Source organism: Varanus komodoensis, unplaced genomic scaffold (genome assembly GCF_004798865.1).
Source record: "Varanus komodoensis strain SLA01 unplaced genomic scaffold, ASM479886v1 scaffold22, whole genome shotgun sequence".
Taxonomy (NCBI): Eukaryota; Metazoa; Chordata; class Lepidosauria; order Squamata; family Varanidae; genus Varanus; species Varanus komodoensis.
Genome location: NW_025335606.1, coordinates 5,588,506 through 5,605,841, shown reverse-complemented (window position 1 = coordinate 5,605,841; position 17,336 = coordinate 5,588,506). Strand labels below are relative to the sequence as shown.

General features: G+C 47.1%; 1 protein-coding gene across 10 annotated transcripts in view; it reads left to right on the top strand.

Moving 5' to 3' along the window:
* Nucleotides 1-17,336, top strand: part of LOXHD1 (lipoxygenase homology PLAT domains 1) — a 191,111-nt gene that overhangs the window by 116,587 nt on the left and 57,188 nt on the right. For all 10 annotated transcript variants that reach the window (XM_044431528.1, XM_044431523.1, XM_044431530.1 and 7 more), the window contains 3 exons: nucleotides 4,685-4,839; nucleotides 8,204-8,413; nucleotides 16,247-16,334. In XM_044431528.1, coding sequence (XP_044287463.1) covers nucleotides 4,685-4,839; nucleotides 8,204-8,413; nucleotides 16,247-16,334 — 453 coding nt within the window. The remainder of the gene's footprint in view (nucleotides 1-4,684; nucleotides 4,840-8,203; nucleotides 8,414-16,246; nucleotides 16,335-17,336) is intronic.

The following is a 17,336-nucleotide window of genomic DNA, read 5'->3' as shown; positions in this document are numbered from 1 at the left end:
ACCCTTTCTAGTGCTTGGAACCTCTCAAAGAAACCACCATAGATGTGTTCCTGGCCAGCACACTGCACCTTCTGCAGTGAAGACTGAAGTGAGGTTCTGCTCTTAGGAAGACTCTCTGCCTTATAAAGAGTTTATTTTGGGGGGGGGGGTTACCAAAATCACACCTGGTCTCATTAAATTAGTCAAGAATCATAGAATAGTAGAGTTAGAAGGGGCCATGAAGGCCATCGGGTCCAACCCTCTGCTATTGCAGGACACCATGTTACACCATCCCACTCAGAGGGCTGTCCAGTTTCTTCCTGAATGTCTCCAGTGTGGGAGAGCCAACCACCTCTCCAGGCAGCTGCTTCCACTGTCCTATTGCTCTGACAGTGAGGAAGCTTTTCCTGATGCCCAGCCTGAATCTGGTTTGTCGCAACTTGAACTGATTATTCCATGTCCTACACTCTGGCATCAGCAAGAAGAGATCTTGACCTTCCTCTTTGTGACAGCCTTCCAGGTACTTATAGAGGAATATCAGAAGAATATGTTCTCCACATAACTCACTGGGAAGGAATCTTAAAAGATAGCTGCATATACATCTTGGACATTCCTCTTCCCTCAGTCTTGGCAGGCTTCTCTGGTAATATAGAATGCTTTCCACCTGGCTGAGGGACAGCCCAAAGTAACCTAGTCCCCAGGTGGTACGGTTCAAACTCACCTGTAACTAAAGCAACTAAATTGCAGCAAGTGCATGCTGGAGTCACCTTCTTGGGTCTTGGCTGACCTTCAGATGGTGCCCAAACTACCTGAAAACAAAACTGATTAACTGGCTTCTCATGGGAAGCTTACATCCTCAGGCACTTTTGAGCCTTAGACAAACTCAGACCCCAGTGAAGATGAGAGAAGAACCAAAATGACCATGCAGAGGAGGTCCAGAGGCGAGGAGGAAGAACAGCTGTACCCCCTGTCTCCCCGTGCTCACAGTGGCCTTCCAGTCTTTCCCATGACAGAGGCACCGGGCTTCTTCTCCTGGTTTGTAGACATGCCCCTCAGGGATTGGGGACCAGCTGTAACAGCCCCCCGAGTGTATGCTCAGGACTGGTCCTCTCATTAAGCAGAAGGAGATGGCAGAATCCGGACACAGTGGCACACATTGTGCAACTTCTGGCTGCAGAAGGGTCTGGTGTTTAACCATCAGGTAATTATTATTAGAACTTCCTCCTTATAAAAAGCAAGAGCACCTCCTGTCAGAAATTTTCTGGCACATCCCTTTAGTGGCTGTGCTCCTTCTGTATCTGCGATGTGCCTGCATTCCTGCTTGCACCTGAGAGGATGGGTCTTTGCGGAGAAGGAGGTCACAGGCCCCAGCAACATGGCCTTTGTGGTCCAGAAAGTCAGCGTAAGGGAGACAACAGGGCGGGGATGGGAGGTGGCCCAGGCAGGCGCTTCCGTTGCATGTAGGCCATTGTTGCATTGTGGCAGTCACGTGATTCCCCTGCTGACAGTCTGGTGTGACTGAGTCCTTTTAGTTGGGACTCGACCACTTCCTTCCCATCTCATTCTGCAGCATGTGTGGACCAGACCTCAGCCATGTGTTGAATGAAAAAGCTCTTCAGGTCCAGCTCAACCCCTCAATCCTGAAAATAAAGAAAAGGCTGCATATATAATGGGCTTATCATTTCTGGACGCACCATAGCATAAACAAGTGCTTCTAGGCTGTATTAAAGCTGAATCAAACATTCCTGAGATAGATAATATTTCCTAATATTCATAGATGATTTTGCATGCTTCCCCTCAAGTGCTCATTTCAGAGTAGTTAATTTTACGTTATGGTTCATCTTATTTATTTCAAGTCAGCCCTTTAAATAATAACGGTAAGAAGGAGGTAGACTTTTAAATTCATTCTGTGTGGGCTTCGTTCATTGCACTTGAGGGACATCAGTGCGATTTGGGCAGCACTGAAGGAAAGCGGCGGACACATGACTGGTCCATCGAGCTGAGCATTTCCCCAGCGAAACCTTCACAGCTTACAAGCCCATTCTTTCCAAAATGCAAATGGGTTCCAAGAAATCAGCAATGAAGAACTATGGGTTGTTCTTTGAGAGTGACCCTACAACTCCTAGACATCATCTGGGCAGAGGGAAGAGGATAATCTGTATTCCCAGATCCAAAAAGCAAGACAGAGCTCTAACCTTGGGGCAGAGACTCCATGCTCCAAATCTCCCTCTTCTGCGCTCCAGTCAGAAAAAAAACACACTGGCTGTGACTCCAAAGCTGGGTAGGAGGAAGGTTATGAAGGATGTCAGAGGGAGGGGACTGGGGCAGTCAGGGAACAGGGCAGCCTTCAGGGTTCTCCAGTCCTTCCTTCCTTCCTCCACAGAGAATCTGTTACTCCTCTGCTCTACACTGGATGTTCTTTTAAACATGTCTACGTATGCAAAGGAAAGCCGGCTTGCATCCAGAATGCTTCCACTTCAATCCCCTGTGCCTTCAGGTAAAGCAGAGGTGCACAACGTCAGGTCCAGGGGCCAAAATCCTGCCATCCCAGGTTGCCGTATGGCCACCTCCCTTTACCTTTGACCAGCAAGGGCTTGGTGGATTCCCGGCTTCTGTGCCATTTCCCCTTTGCTAAAAGCCTGAAAGCTTTACAGAAATGGCACATTTTTAAGCTAAAACATGCCGGGTAGGTTTCTTTTCTTTTGCATTTATGGCCTACCCCTTGTGACTTGGTCCCTGCCTCTAGTGTCCCGGCCACTACAGGAATGCAGACCTTGAGAGCTTCTCCCAAATGGGATTCAATTTTCGGGCTGGAAGTGGTTCGGCATCCCAGAACAAAAGGGCCTCTTAAGGCCACACCTTTTCCTTTTGCATGTGATCCCGCATAGACATTAGAGATTCAGGGGGCCCAAGCTGCATCTCAAAAGCCTCCTGCCCCCGTCCCCATGCCAGGCTCCGGATCTCTTCTCTGGTGTCAGAACAGGCTACCATGGAGGAAAAAGGAGGATGCTGTAGCTGCTCGGCACAGGTTTAAAGGAATGGCTGATCTGGCCCTCAGAACACCCAGTGGGGAAGCACCTTTCTGAGGCCTTGGACAGCGGTTGCCAGTTACTTTGTTGTTGTTAGTCGCGCAGTTGTGTCCGACCCATCGTGACCCCATGGACAACATTCTCCAGGCCTTCCTGTCTTCCACCATCCCCTGGAGTCCTCCTAAGCTCACACCGACTGCTTCAGTGACTCCATCCAGCCACCTCATCCTCTGCCGTCCCCTTCTTCTTTTGCTGTCTATTGTTCCCAGCATCAGGCTCTTCTCCAGGGAGTCCTTCCTTCTCATTAGGTGGCCAAAGTATTTGAGCTTCATCTTCAGGATCTGGCCTTCTAAAGAGCAGCCAGGGTCGATCTCCTCTAGGACTGACCGGTTTGATCTACTTGCCGACCAAGGGACTCGTAGGAGTGCCGGTTACATTACCAGGCCAGAAAAATGATAGTTGTTTCTTCAATCTTCATTTCAAGCTACCATTTAAATCAGGGTGATGAAGGCATTTTCCTATCCAGCTGCAACTCTGTTGAGATCCACATGGCTTGAGTGGAAACTTGCCAAGCTCTGCATTCCAGCAGTATAAACTTCCCAAACAGCTTCATTGGTGGGGCAGTATAGAAATGATTATTAAATAACAACAGCAAGAACTTGGGGGAATAGAGCAGGATGGAGAGAATCAGAGGTGCTGAACCGTTTTCAGACTAAGGGCTGAATTCCATTTTGTAGACATGCCTGATTAGTACCAAATGCAAAAAGCGTGCAGCCAAAATGCCAAAAATACCAGGATATCTGATCTCCATGCTCTTATGCTCTGCCAGTTCTCAGCCTTAGAAGAGGCATTCCAAGATTTTTGGGTGTGGAAAAAAAACCCCTCAACAGCTAGGAAACCACAGTGGGTGGCTGAGGAAAACTGGTTTCAGCCAGGGAAAGGAGGGCATGATCCTAGAGCAGTGGTGGTGAACCTATGGCACGCGTGCCGCAGCAGGTACACAGAGCCTTCTCTGTTGGCACGCAAGCCTAGTCACCCTGGCATCAGCCCAGCAGCCGAGCATCGGATAACAGCGCACATGGGGGCCATGCGCATGCTCGGAAAGGAGCAACAGCGCCAGGCAATGATGTCACGAGCCGTGACTCCTTGACCATGACTCGTCCAAGCTTTCACATGGCCGGTCAGTGCACTGCCAGGGATAGATAGATAGATAGATAGATAGATAGATAGATAGATAGATAGATAGATTTGCTTGGACTGGCTGTGAGTTGTTTTTTTCTAAACTAAAACCTCAGTATTCAGGTTTTATTGCAGTGTTGGCACTTTGCAATAAATAAGTGGCTTTTGGGTTGCATGGGCACTCGGTCTCGAAAAGGTTCATCATCATTGTCCTGGAGGGTTGGATATCAGGATTCTAGTGGGCCTGAAGTTGGCCCGTTGTTCTAAGGTTCAGTATCTCTGTAGCTAAAAAACCCTGAGCAGGGCTGGTGAGGAGGCATGGAAATCCCAGGAAGGATTTGCACATCTGGACTGAGAAGCCTGGAATTTGACCCATGGCCTCTCGGTTCCCCGTCCCTGATTGTAAAACAAAAAAAGTCTCTAAAGAAAGCTCCTCTTGCAATGGATGCCACCATTCTAAAATCATCTTTTACGGGGTTCTTTTTTCCCTTGCATAGTTCATACATACAAGATTTCGGTTTTCACTGGTGATGTTTACGGTGCTGGGACGGATGCCAATGTGTTCTTGATCATCTATGGAGACCTGGGAGATACTGGGGAGAGAAAGCTCAGCAAATCTGAGACTAGCACCAACAAGTTTGAAAGAGGACAGGTACTGTCAAGACCGAGTATCCTTTTTCACTTGGTGTTTGCCTCTAGTCCTGTGTGATAAGTTGAGAGCGTGCCGTTTCATAGTAGAACATGGGCAAAACGTAGGAGTCAGATGCCACTGCTGCATGGTGACAGATCTGAAATCCACTGAGCGCGCACGAGGTTCACACATGAACAGTCCCTGGTTTAGCTCTTGCCATGCCCAACCGAAGTGGGAAAGAGCCCTGTCTCAGAGCCAGAAGACCTGCTGCCCACCACTGGCAGTGGGTAGAGCCCATCTGAGGAAATTGAAGCCCTCTAGTTGTTCCTGGACTGCAACTCCCATCAACCCTGGCCAGCATAGCCAACAGTGCTGGGAGGTCCACCGTCCCTGGTGCAGTCTGTGCATCAGCCAACCCTGCCAGCTACATTCCAAAGGAGTTGGACCACAGGGGCAATTCCCCGTGGTGGCGGGAGACCAATGGAAGTGAAGCCCAAAACTTCTGCAGGACAACTGCTTGGGGAAGGGTGGTGTAGTCAGTACTGAACGGGGTACCCCAGTAGATGATGACTCCCTTGAAAGGAGGAAGCAGGGAGCTGCTGCCACGTTTGTCCAAATGGCAAGAGCTGTAGGTCCCTGGGTGGCCAGAGGCGTTGCATGCAGCAAGTCGGAGGTTCAACTTCTGGCTCCAGATAAAACTGGGAGGTCCCTTCTTTGAAGCCCTGGGCCAGTTGGAACTGTGCACTGACCCAGTATAAAGCATCTTGTCACATTACCATGACCGGTGAAAAGAAAGATGCTAGATGTCGGAAGGGAAAGGAAATATACTATATGGAGACCCCTTCAAGGTGCGTGGGGATCAGTCAGCAAGTGTGATGGGAAAGGAGAACATTAGCCCGCTTTATTTATTTATTTATTTATTTATTTATTTATTTATTAAAACATTTCTATGCCGCCCCATTCGCCGAAGCCTTGGGGCGGCTCACAACATAAAGTTAAAATACAAAAAATAGCAATATATTGCTATTATTATTATTATTATTAATATTATTTGCTTCTCATGTCAATGCTACCCGTCTTCATGCACCAGCGTTGATGAGAAGCAAGGGCACCCAAGGAATGGCATGGGGAACGCCCACTTCCAGTGGTTCTCCCACCGGCTCTCTTCATCCTGTACAACATCGGAGCCGTGTGGAAACAACTGCTCAGGAATAGCCGCTGTGTGGCTGGTATTGTTTGAACTTCGTTCTCTGAAACTCATGCAAGCAGCTCCGTTGTATTTTGCAGTCGATGCTGCTCCCAAATCTCCATTGCTGAATCGCTGCTAAATTTTGGTGATGAGCAGCAGAAAGAAAAATCAGATTTATTGGTTGTGGTTGTTGTTGTTCTCTAAACCACCTCATAGCTGAAGCACTCTGGTTAGAACCAAGCAGGTGGTTCCATGTGGTGTTTTTTTTTTTAAGTAGAATGTGACTTTTTTCTCACTTCCAGTTTTTGTGATTTTGGAGGGTAGGGGAGACTGGATTCTGGGGGCAGAAATTGGACCCCATCCCCAAAGCTTTGCACACCCCTGTCCTAGATTAATCATCTGTGTGTGCACTCCATATAGACCCACACTGTGGTTGATTTTTCTTCCATTTATGAAAGTAATAGAGCAATTAGTGAAAAGCCGCTATAAAAGCCATTCAGCAGTTCATACCAAGAAAAATAGATGCACTCCTAAAAGGATGTTTTACTGGAGATATGACTAATTCCAGTACCCAAAAACAAATCAATTTCCAGTGCCATCAAAAGGCAATCTACATCCCTTAAAGCATCTGTGGTTGTTCAATTCTACCAGCATCAATTGTTTATTTAAGCAAGAGTTCACCAGATGGCTGCAAAACAGCCTTCCAATGGTTTGTTCCAACCGTCTTCAGCATCTCAGACATATTGACTAGGAAGCTGAAGACGTGTCTGGCGCCCAACAGGGGTATGATCTCACATGTGCTGGCGCAGCTGAGATGCTCCTTCAACAGGAGAGATGCCACTTTTGGAACTGTCCCGTGTCTTCCCCAGTGTAAGAGATGGGCACTATTATTATTAGGCAAAAACCTTTTTTTATTTCCCCGTTATTTTAATGTCTAATTGATTTTAATTGGAGTTTTAGTATATTAATGGTTGGATGCTATGGGGATGTTCTATTCTATTTATTTATTGTAAGCCATCCCAAGATGTTCTGTAGGGGACAGGACAGAAAAGCTTTTAATAAATAAATGAATAAATAAATAAATAAATCCATTGGAGTGAATTTAAGTGCTTCAGACAATGACATGGTTCAGTGCAATGAAAGGGGTGGAGTTTCTCCCTATCAAAGGACCACATGTGCTACTGGACTTTTGCAGGATTGGCTGAATTGGCTCTGGAGATCCAGTTGGTGGTTGCGTTTAGAAGACTGGACTGGTGCTCTAGAAATCTGGGTTCAGGCCCTCCCTCAGCCACGAAGCTGATGGGATGGCTTTGGACCAGTTTTGGCTTCTCGGGCTGGCTTGCCTTACAGGGTCGCTGTGATGTTTGAGCGGTGAGAAGGAAGATTAAGTGTGTCAACAGGGGCTCCTTGCAGGAAAGGCGGGATGTAAAAAAGGAACCAAGAAACATTGAATGCAGCGATAGCGTTTGAGGCTTCGGCAAGGGGCAGCATAGAAATGTAATAATAATAATAATAATAATAATAATAATAATAATAATAATAATAATAAAGCTGCAGCCTGGCAAAGGCCTTCATTCACCAGTTTGCTTTCTTCAGGCTGCCATAATGGCAATTAATCAGTGTGTACACCCATTAGTGTTGGAACTGGATTTAGTATGTAGGAAAGATTGAAAGCAATGTCGAGATAAACATGGTGGGCAGGACATGACTCCCTTACAGAACATATGAGCTCCCAGCTCGCCACAATTTCCTCAAACGCATGGCCCCTCATGGCTGACCAAACCAAAGTTCTGCCGTGATGGTTGTGCGCTCTTTCCCAGTGTAGATGTGATGCTTGCATTTGTGATGTGACTCCACCCTGAACACTCTTTGACTCTTTTCCTCCCTTTTAATCCTTTCAGAAAACGTTTCCCCTGACGCGTGACTCATGCAGCTGTCTACACAACTGCAACATCATTTCTCTGTAGTGAGAGATTCTCTGCAGCCTACACACATGCACTACACACATAAAAAAATACAAGAGTCAGGGGCCTTTGCACTGCAAGAGGCTGAATCACTGGAACAGAAAATCCAGTGCTCATACGGAAATGCCTGCACTCACATACTCTGGATCTAAGCTGGGATGCCTTTGTGTCTGTTTTCATAACAAACACGGGCTTAAAGAAAGGATAATTATTTCCATTCCTTCTCCCACAGGAAGACATATTCACAATCCAAGCGGTGGATCTCGGCACGCTCTACAAAATCAAGATCCGCCATGACAACACCCTGCCAAGGCCGGACTGGTTCCTGGAGAAAGTGGAGATCCTGAATGACAATACGGACGACCTGTACCTGTTCCAGTGCGAACGCTGGCTCTCGAGGAAGAAGGAGGACAACATGATCGAGCGGATACTTTTTGAAAAAGTAAATCGCAATGTTAGGAGAAATCCCATGCCCCCGGGAAGCCCCTGAGAGTTCAGATCCCAGGTCGGAGGTTGGAGTCTGTGCTTAGACCTTGGCCTGGGAAGTCTGGTCCCCTCTTCCCCAGTCGCCTTATAGCTGGTGCATATGAAACCAGGCTGCTGCTCCTGAAGGTCAAGACAATGTCCTTGGGGAGGGGAAAGGGGGATGGGGACAGCGGTGGGGAGGGAGGGAGTGGAGAAGACCACAGGGACCAGCACATGATGTATCCCACAGCTACCTGAGCCCCCTCCCCTGCCCTGCCCTGCCCTGCCCTGCCTTCTTTTTGATTCTCTCTGAAAACTGACAATTTAAGCATAGGCTGTCCATAAACTTCTGCCTTTGGGAGCATGCGGACTCCCCCAAAGGACTGCCCCCTTACCAAGCAAAAGTCTAAAAGGCCGGGTGGCACAGACAGATCTTTTTTCAGAGTCCGCAGCGGGTTCAAAGAGGGATCCACACTGGCTTGGTGCAACCCCACACTCTCTTCAGTCATCATCCCTGGTGAGCCCTTTCTGATGGCCGTGTGTCCTGGCACGGCTGCCGCCATCTTTCCAGGCCACGGGACTGAGGGACGAGAGCGACACTTCATCCACACGAATCCGGTTGGTACTGCTCAGCCAGTCAAGGGTGAGGTGCCATGGATGTTTGGACAGGAGAGAAGTCCTGCCTCTCTGACTGTGCCCCAGGCAGCTGCGTTGCTTGCTGTATCCTGAGAATTACACAACCTTTTTCCTGAATAAACACACATAAGATTGCAGACTAGGAGTCCTTCATGGGTTCGTGGGGGTTACTCCCTCCCCCCTCCTCTGTACAAGACTGCTCTATTTACGAGGGCGTCTGACCTGTTAAATCAGGTGCTGTTTTTAATTCTTAATTACCAAGAAATGCCGTAACCGTTACATCGTATTGTGTTGCAATGTGTTGTTTTAGTGCCTCAATCAATTTTAATGGTATAAGCTGCACCGAGCACCAGTTTCTGATAGAATACCAATCAAAGACCCGCATAAAATGAGCCACCCATCCTATTCCCAGATCATGGATGGCTCCGAGATTGGAATCATCCATGCATCTTAAGCCCTGCTGGGCTGTGGTCAGCCAGGTGGGAACAGTGATGGAGACGGTTTCCTTGCTGCTTCTCGGTCTTCCTTTGAAGCATCTTTAATTGGAAAAGACCCGGAGCCTTTCTAGCATGCTCTTGTTGCCAAGTCTGGGGCTGGGGAGGGGCTGGGGCTGGATCTGGAGGATCCACAAGTTGCCCCAGCACCCCCATGTCCTGACTTCTTGAGGCTGGAATCTTGGTCTCGAGAGAGGGAGCTCCTTGGTCAAATGCCCAGGTGGAACATGCTGGGATCAGCAAGCCCTTTTTCTATCTAGACCTGCCTTGTGCATCCACTGACCTCATCATCAGCGCAGATGATGAGCCCCATAGAGTTTTTCATGTTCTCCAGGTGTAGGGGCTCTCTGTTGATGTTCATCCATTCTAGTAGGGCATTCAAAGGACTGGGGGAACAAAAATGTCTAGTACTTCAACGTCCTGTACATGCTCTTCCCCCATGAAAAGTGTATGGGAAAAACCATCTTTGGTGGGGCTGAAGGCAAACCAGGTTGTTGGCTAGCAGCCTCCATTTTCCTACCCCCACCCCAAGTTCCTGAGATGACACTACAGGATGATAAAGCTTTCCGGTTGGGCTTTGGAGGAAGGAAAATGGGAGTTGCCAGTAGGCCCCCAGTTGAGGATGGTCCAGGCACTGGTCAGTTTTGTGTCCCACCCTGATGCTTGAGCTGCCAGGCCGAAAATGTGTGTGTTGACTCATACTTTGTGACCTCTGCTCTCCGTTCCCAAAAATAACCCTGAAGTTCCCATCACAGAAAGACTTCGGGGTGAAGGGAAATTGTGGCCTGCAGGCAAATTATCCTCTTGTTAGAAGAGCGAGGGGGATGGGAAGGGAGCATGGGGGCCCTCGTTTGCCCCTTCGTGGAAGAAGAGTTGTGGTCTGTTTGTAGCCCACAAACTGAATTGCCACGCAGTTCATGCAGGTGCGCTGATTTCTGCAGGAAGAAAGGTGGATATAGGAACAGCACCCTGACATCTTAGTGTTGGAACGAGTCATCACCCCAGAACTCTGGAGAAAGGAGCACAGGTGGATTGCACCACACTGCCAGCTCTTGGCAAGTTACACTCAGAGCATCTCAGATTTGGGTCCCCTTGTTGAGTTTCCACTTTTAATTTTGGTATGGACACGTGGGAAGGGATGGCTGGGTGAGTCACTCGTGCTTTCTTTCATGTAACGTTTTGCTTAAATCTCAGGTTCCATTCAGTCCCTTTACAAATAAATTTGTACATTTGGTATGTTCTTACAAAAAGGGAGCCAAGCAAAATTCCCAGTCAACTGTGCCAGCTGCTGGATGCTACTCTTATTGCTAGGATGAAGAAACCCTTGCTGTACCTTCTGATCATGCAGCTGTTAAAGATGAGAAGCTTGTAAAAAAACAAGTGGCAGACCTAATTCAGCACGAACATGGATTTATATCCAGGGATTCAAACCCTGAGTTTAAAGAGCAACGTACTGGAAGTTTTGATCCTGAGCAGATGCAGCTGCCCATTTCAGGTCCTCCCACATCCCGGGTGTTCAAAACTCAAGTTATTTTTGGGCCAGATAGGGAGGACTTCATGGATTTTATTTCCTGTAAAAATGAACAAAGTGAAAGTCTCTCCCACCCTTAGGAACAGATTAGGGTTGAGAGGAACCTTACTGGAGTCCATCCCTCCAAGCATCCACGGGCTTCCTCCTGTGCTCAGCCCAGTCTTCCACAGAGAGCCAAGCCGAGAGAACTCCTGCAAATGGTTGCTCAGCTGGCAACCTTGTTCGGCATCAGCTGCAGCCATGCAAGTGGCGCTTGCACTCGCCACAGGGGAGCAGCTCCTAGTGGTCACATGGGTTCCATCCCTGTGGAGCCCCTCATAACCAGCCTTCTTTAGCTCAGAGGGAGCCGCCCATCAGCAGCTGCACTCAGTGCAGTGCAGGGGAACTGCTTGGGCGTTGCATGAGACTGTTACCCCACAAATGCTGGGTGTGATCACCAGGATCTCGGACTCAGGGCCAGGGCAAAGCAACCAGAGGGCCAAGACCGGGGAACCCGACAGATTCCCACCTCCAAAGAGATTCCTCACACATCCCTACTACATGTTTTTCTTTTGAATAGCTGCCATAATCCAGATAAGAATCTGGACTATGGGTGGGTTCTATTGCACTAAAATTGAAGTAGACCAAGAATCCGCCTAAACCGGCTTGCTGCCTCCCGCTGGAGACCAGCCTGATGCCTCCTGCAGGCCTTGAAGTCGGCAGCCCTTCCTTGCTCTCTCCTACTTCCCCCCAGTGCTTGCTGCTCAGTTAACGTCTAGGCAACTGACGGGTCCCCTAGTGGCCATTGCCACGTTAATTCCACACCGGAATGATGCAAGAGGCCCATCTGGAAATCATGGTGGCCCAGGCTGTTGGTTCTAAAACCACAGGTTGCTGGCCATGAGCTTCCTTCTGCTGCCCAATCATTTTTGCTGGGCTAAACAAGCCAAGGTCAGAGCACAACTCAAGGATGTCCCATCCCTGGGGTGTTTCTCATGGCATCCAAACCAGGAGTTCTGGACACTTTATTTATTTATTTAGAATATTTATATGCCGTCCTTTCACAGAGCCTTAGGACAACTTACATAAATAAATAAGAAGAATAGAATAAAACATAATACAAATAAAATCCAGATCCACCCTGGCTGCAGATTAAAACATATATAGCTAATATTAAAAGTTATCAAAATATTGTTGAAATAAAAAGGTCTTAGCCTGGTGCCGAAAAACAAATAACGACAGTGCCAGGCGCCAGACACTTGAGCTGGAAACCACAACCCAGAATTCCCAGTTGAGAAGCCACCCCAAAGAAGCAAGGAACCAAGTGTCCCCGTGTTTAGTGCTTCCCACTTGAAGTTCCCACAAAGCAGTCCCAAAGAGGAAGGTCAAGATCTCTTCTTGCTGATTCCAAAGTGTAGGACACGGAATAATCAGTTCAAGTGGCGACAACCCAGATTCAGGCTGGACATCAGGAAAAGCTTCCTCACTGTCAGAGCAATACAACAGTGGAACCAGCTGCCTAGAGAGGTGGTGGGCTCTCCCACACTAGAGTTATTCAAGAGGAAACTGGGCAGCCCTCTGAGTGGGATGGTGTGACTTGGTGTCCTGCAACAACAGAGGGTTGGACTCGATGGCCTTCATGGCCCCTTCCAGGTCTACTCTTCTATGATTCTGTGAAGTGGGAGTAATTGGGTGGCAAGAGCAGGCACGCTCGCTTGCTCCCGTTCACTCGCATCGATCCAGGGCTTGAAAGAAAGCAGATTGTTGTGATGTCCAGACCAGGCCATTCGGTGAACAAGTACTTCCTTTTGCCTGGTTGAAACCATCTGCCAAGCAGTTCTATTGAGTGACTCTGAATTCTAGTACTGTCAAGGGAAGGAGCGCTTCTGTCGTTCCACTTTCCCCATATCACGCATCGTTCTGTGCAGCCAAGAAACTCCGCGCCATATCGCTTCCTCGGCACTGACTCGCACTCGGTGATGACTCACACAAGCACCATCCGGGCCCTGTCTAGCACCACTCATCTTTTTCAGTGCATTGCAAACGGCTTCCATGTGGAAATATACGCTTCTGCCTGCTACAGCCACTGGAAATGTAGCTAATTAGAATTCAAAGTATGTGGATTAATTAACGGGATCAAAATGAATAGGCAGCTCTCACCCGTTCACCCAGCACGGCCCAGTACTGCAGCTGACTGAAGCTGGTTGATTGGCAAAGGCTCATTCTACAAGGCCCAGCAATGTTTTAATTGCACGTTATGACCAAAACGATTATATATTAACACCGGGGCACAGGGAGCCACTCCAGGGAGAAGGTTGACGGGTTGCATCTAATACATGTAGCGGCAGAGGGCCTAGTGGGACACAGCTTCCTTAGTCACTTATTAATTCCTTTTAAGGAGGCAAAACTAATTAGGTTTAATAAGAACAATTCCAATGAAAGTGCAAGGGGATTTTTACATTTAGTCACGCTATTACACCAGCCCCCAAACCCCCAATAATTTTTATGACTATTTTTCATTCCAGTCACAATTTCTCTGCACAAAGTATTTTAGAATTCCTGGCTCATTTCAACTTGCAAGCCACTTTTGGGAGAAAAATCCTTCTGTGTTGGTGGGAGTCCCCAGTGTTCAAAATACAATATGCAAGTTTTTGAGTTACACATTTGCTTTCTGCCTGAATCATTTTTCCCACTCCACCCTGCCATCTCCAAGAAAAAAGTACTGTCCAATCCACACTTAAAAGCATCTATATTTGGTTTATCCTTCCTTGCAAAGCACACATACAAATATTTTCCAGTGTTAATTTTTTTCCACAAAATGCAATGTTTAATCTATTACCTGGTTAGTCTAATCAGTTAAGCTCTTTTATTAAACTAAAAGAGCTTAATTGGTAACTAAAAGGTTACCTCTTATTACTTATGTAAGAAATACAGTATATAATGCGAGACATATCAAAACTGCACATTAGAAGCTTCATCTTATGAGGCTTTCTCTCATTTTATTCCCAAAGACGGAATGCCTCTTCTCTGATGGTTCTAGCTAAGGCTTGTGTGCAAATGGTCTGAAACCAAAGGAAACTTCTAGCTCCGAACTTGTCTCAGGGAATCAGCTCCCAGCTTCTGTGGTCAGCCCAGAAACAACTTCAAGGGAGTATAGCAACCTGGAGGAAGAACCCGCAGGTGTTCCAAGAGTAGGGATGTGAAGAGGCTGTCTCCACCCAGATGCAATGTATCCTCACAGCACCGTTGCCTCCTTCCCTTCTGTTCTGAAGTGCCGTGCCATGGGGGCCCTCCGACTCTTTTGCCGGTGAAAGGAGGATATTTTCCACCTACTACTGCACAGGTTGTTTGGAGGGTTCTGGAGAGCCTCATGGCTTGAGCCCTAAAATCCACATGCTTAATCGTCTAAGATTTCTTTAGCTGAGCAGCAGGCTGGTTTCAAAAGGAAGAGGCTGAAGGACTAGAGGTCCTAATCATGACATTTCCCATACTGCATCTGGTTCCTTCAAAGGACTTCAGGGCAGTGTATTTGTGGGTGTCCTCTTGTTTCCTCTTGACAGCCCTGGGAGTTTGGTTCAGCTGAGAGAGAGAGAGAGAGAGAGAGAGAGAGAGAGAGAGAGAGAGAGAGAGAGAGCGCTGAAGATTGTACAGTGAGTAAGAATTTGAAACCAGGACATCCTGCCAGTCCACAAAATTATAATTCTGCTTCTGATTGATTTGCTTGTCAAAGTACATGTGAGACTATAGAATGAAAAAAGTCTTGCCTATTTATGTATTGCTTTATTAATAATAACTTGCATGTCACTTTATGTAATACCTCTAAGCAGTCCACACATAAAGATTAAAATCACATTTAAATCCATGAGTAAAAGCAATTTCAGCTGCAGTAATGGAACAAATTGCAGTTCAAATCAAACATGGAAAACAATTCCAAACACAATAAAAATACAAAATAGGACAAGGAACTGTAAGAGGAAGAGCAAATGCAAATACATGCACTTCATTACAAGCCAGAAAAAGCCCAGGTGAGCATGTGTCTTTGCAGACTTCCTCTGCTACTGGAGAGAGCAAATAGCTGTCAGAATTAGCAGCCATTAATGGCTTTCTACTCTATGAATGTATTAATTCCTCTTTTGAAATCACCCAGATTGGTAGCCATCATGGCATCTAGTGATAGTGTATTCAGTGCTTTTTTTTGTCATAGAATGCACCGGAACAAAGTTCCGACACCTTTTTTCAACAGATTTTCCAAGTTTTAAAAGTAACTTTTGAAAATTTGATGTTTGGTCCACGTGGATTTGAATCGCCCCATCGAGCATAGCAGGTCGGCGTCAAAATCATTAAAACGGTGCATGTGGGCTGCTTGCGTGTCGAATCCGATGCGTGCGCACTTCGTTCGCACTGGTTATGATGGTGCCACTTGGCTTGTGATTGGTCGTGTGGTCGCGCGCTGAGTGCTTACTGCGGGCAGCGACCGTTATGTTTCGTTACACAACTGACGTGTGTGGGTGTGTGTACAGGGATTGACAGCATGTGAAAGGTAAATGATTTCATGAGTTCCAGCACCATTTTTCTTACAAAAAAAGCACTGGGTGTATTCCATACTTGAACAACATGTTGCATGAAGAAGTAGGTCCTTTCGTCTCTCCTGGATCGCCCACCAGTCAGCTGCATGGGACGACCCCTTTGGGTTCCAGTATTACGAAAGGAGAGGGGAAAAAGTCTCCCTCTCCTCTTTCTCCACACCAGGCCCAATTTTAAGCCCCTCTATCACTTTTTTCCTAAGCCAAGTCATGCTATCATCGGAAACCATCCCTCCAACCCTTGATCATTTCAGTTGATCTTTTCTCCAATTTTCCCAATCTTACAATACTGTCTTGGTGTGGTGATCCACACACAGCATGCTAAGTACAATTGCATCATAAATTTCTATAAGGGCAGATTTATTTTCAATTCCCTTCCCAATTATACCCAACATGGACTTTGTCTTTTTCTTAAAGGTTGGCTGGGTGAAGGCAGCCATATTGATCTTGCAAAAGAACCAGCTTAGGGTAACTCATGTGGGTAATTCTCATACTGGTGCTTATTGGGATGTGGAAGAACATCTCCAGGGGAATGGCAAAGGCCAGGGCTCATTAGCATGCTGTGTGTTTCTGTGCTCCCCCATTAGACCTACGATCCTGACCAGAAAAGTGTTGATGCCAATGTGAAGAATACCAAGACTGGCAGCTTGGATGGATCGCTTCCGGAAGGACCGTGTAAGAAAACCATGTAAATCCATGCACATCTGAATGTTGGATTCTGGATCCGAGGTCTGATTTTCACTGAGACTGCTTCAGACTCTGTCCAGATTAGGATAAACAAGATTTCAGTAATCAGAACACAAAGGACATAATGACACAGTAAATTAATGGAATAATGAATATTTGTGCATATTTTGATGTGCACACACACACACACACACACAGTCCCACAGCAACCAGCATTCTCTGGCCAGCCTTTCTGGCTAGGGAATGCTGGGAATTCTAGGACTTTTTTCTGTCTAAACATGCATAGGATTGCACCCTAAAGCATTGTTTCTAACTCTGGAGACTTTGAAACTTAATTTTTTCCCCTTACTAGTACAAGAGAGTTCCCCCCATCACAGAATCACAGAATTGGGAATAATTTCATCCAGTCTAACTTCCTGCTGATAAAGCGGATCCATGTTTTATTTCAGTTTTGCTAACAGGTGGGCACGCAACCTCTCATGGTGGACAACCCTTCATCTCCCTAAACCTCTTGCCCCGTGGCCACTTCAGAGGGGAAAGAGGCGCGAAGTATGTGTGGGAGAGGCGGGGAAGCAGCATCGCTTTCCTCCCTTTCCGCCAGTTTGGCCATGCCTGCGGTTTCCAAGTTCTGGCTTTAGTTGTCCGTCCACCTGCTTAGCTTTGGCTTGGATCTGTTTTTCAGCTTCTCTTAGCTGAGAGCTTTTCTTTGGAGATTTCCAACAATGAAACCCAGGCCCTCCTAAGTGCAAAGCATGTGCCGTTAATGCAACATTCATGCATGTCCCTTATAAAAATCCGATTCTATCCATCAGCAGACTATCGAATGAAAGTTCGATGCGCAGATGGAACGGATTTAACAAAACCCATACAACACTTTGTCTGACCATCCCCTCTGAAATAGAATTGGTAACGTCTTCCATCACTCAGATCTGCTCAGCTTCCCTCATCTCAGCCTTCCCAAGGCTGATGGATGGCATTGCCCTGTGTTTC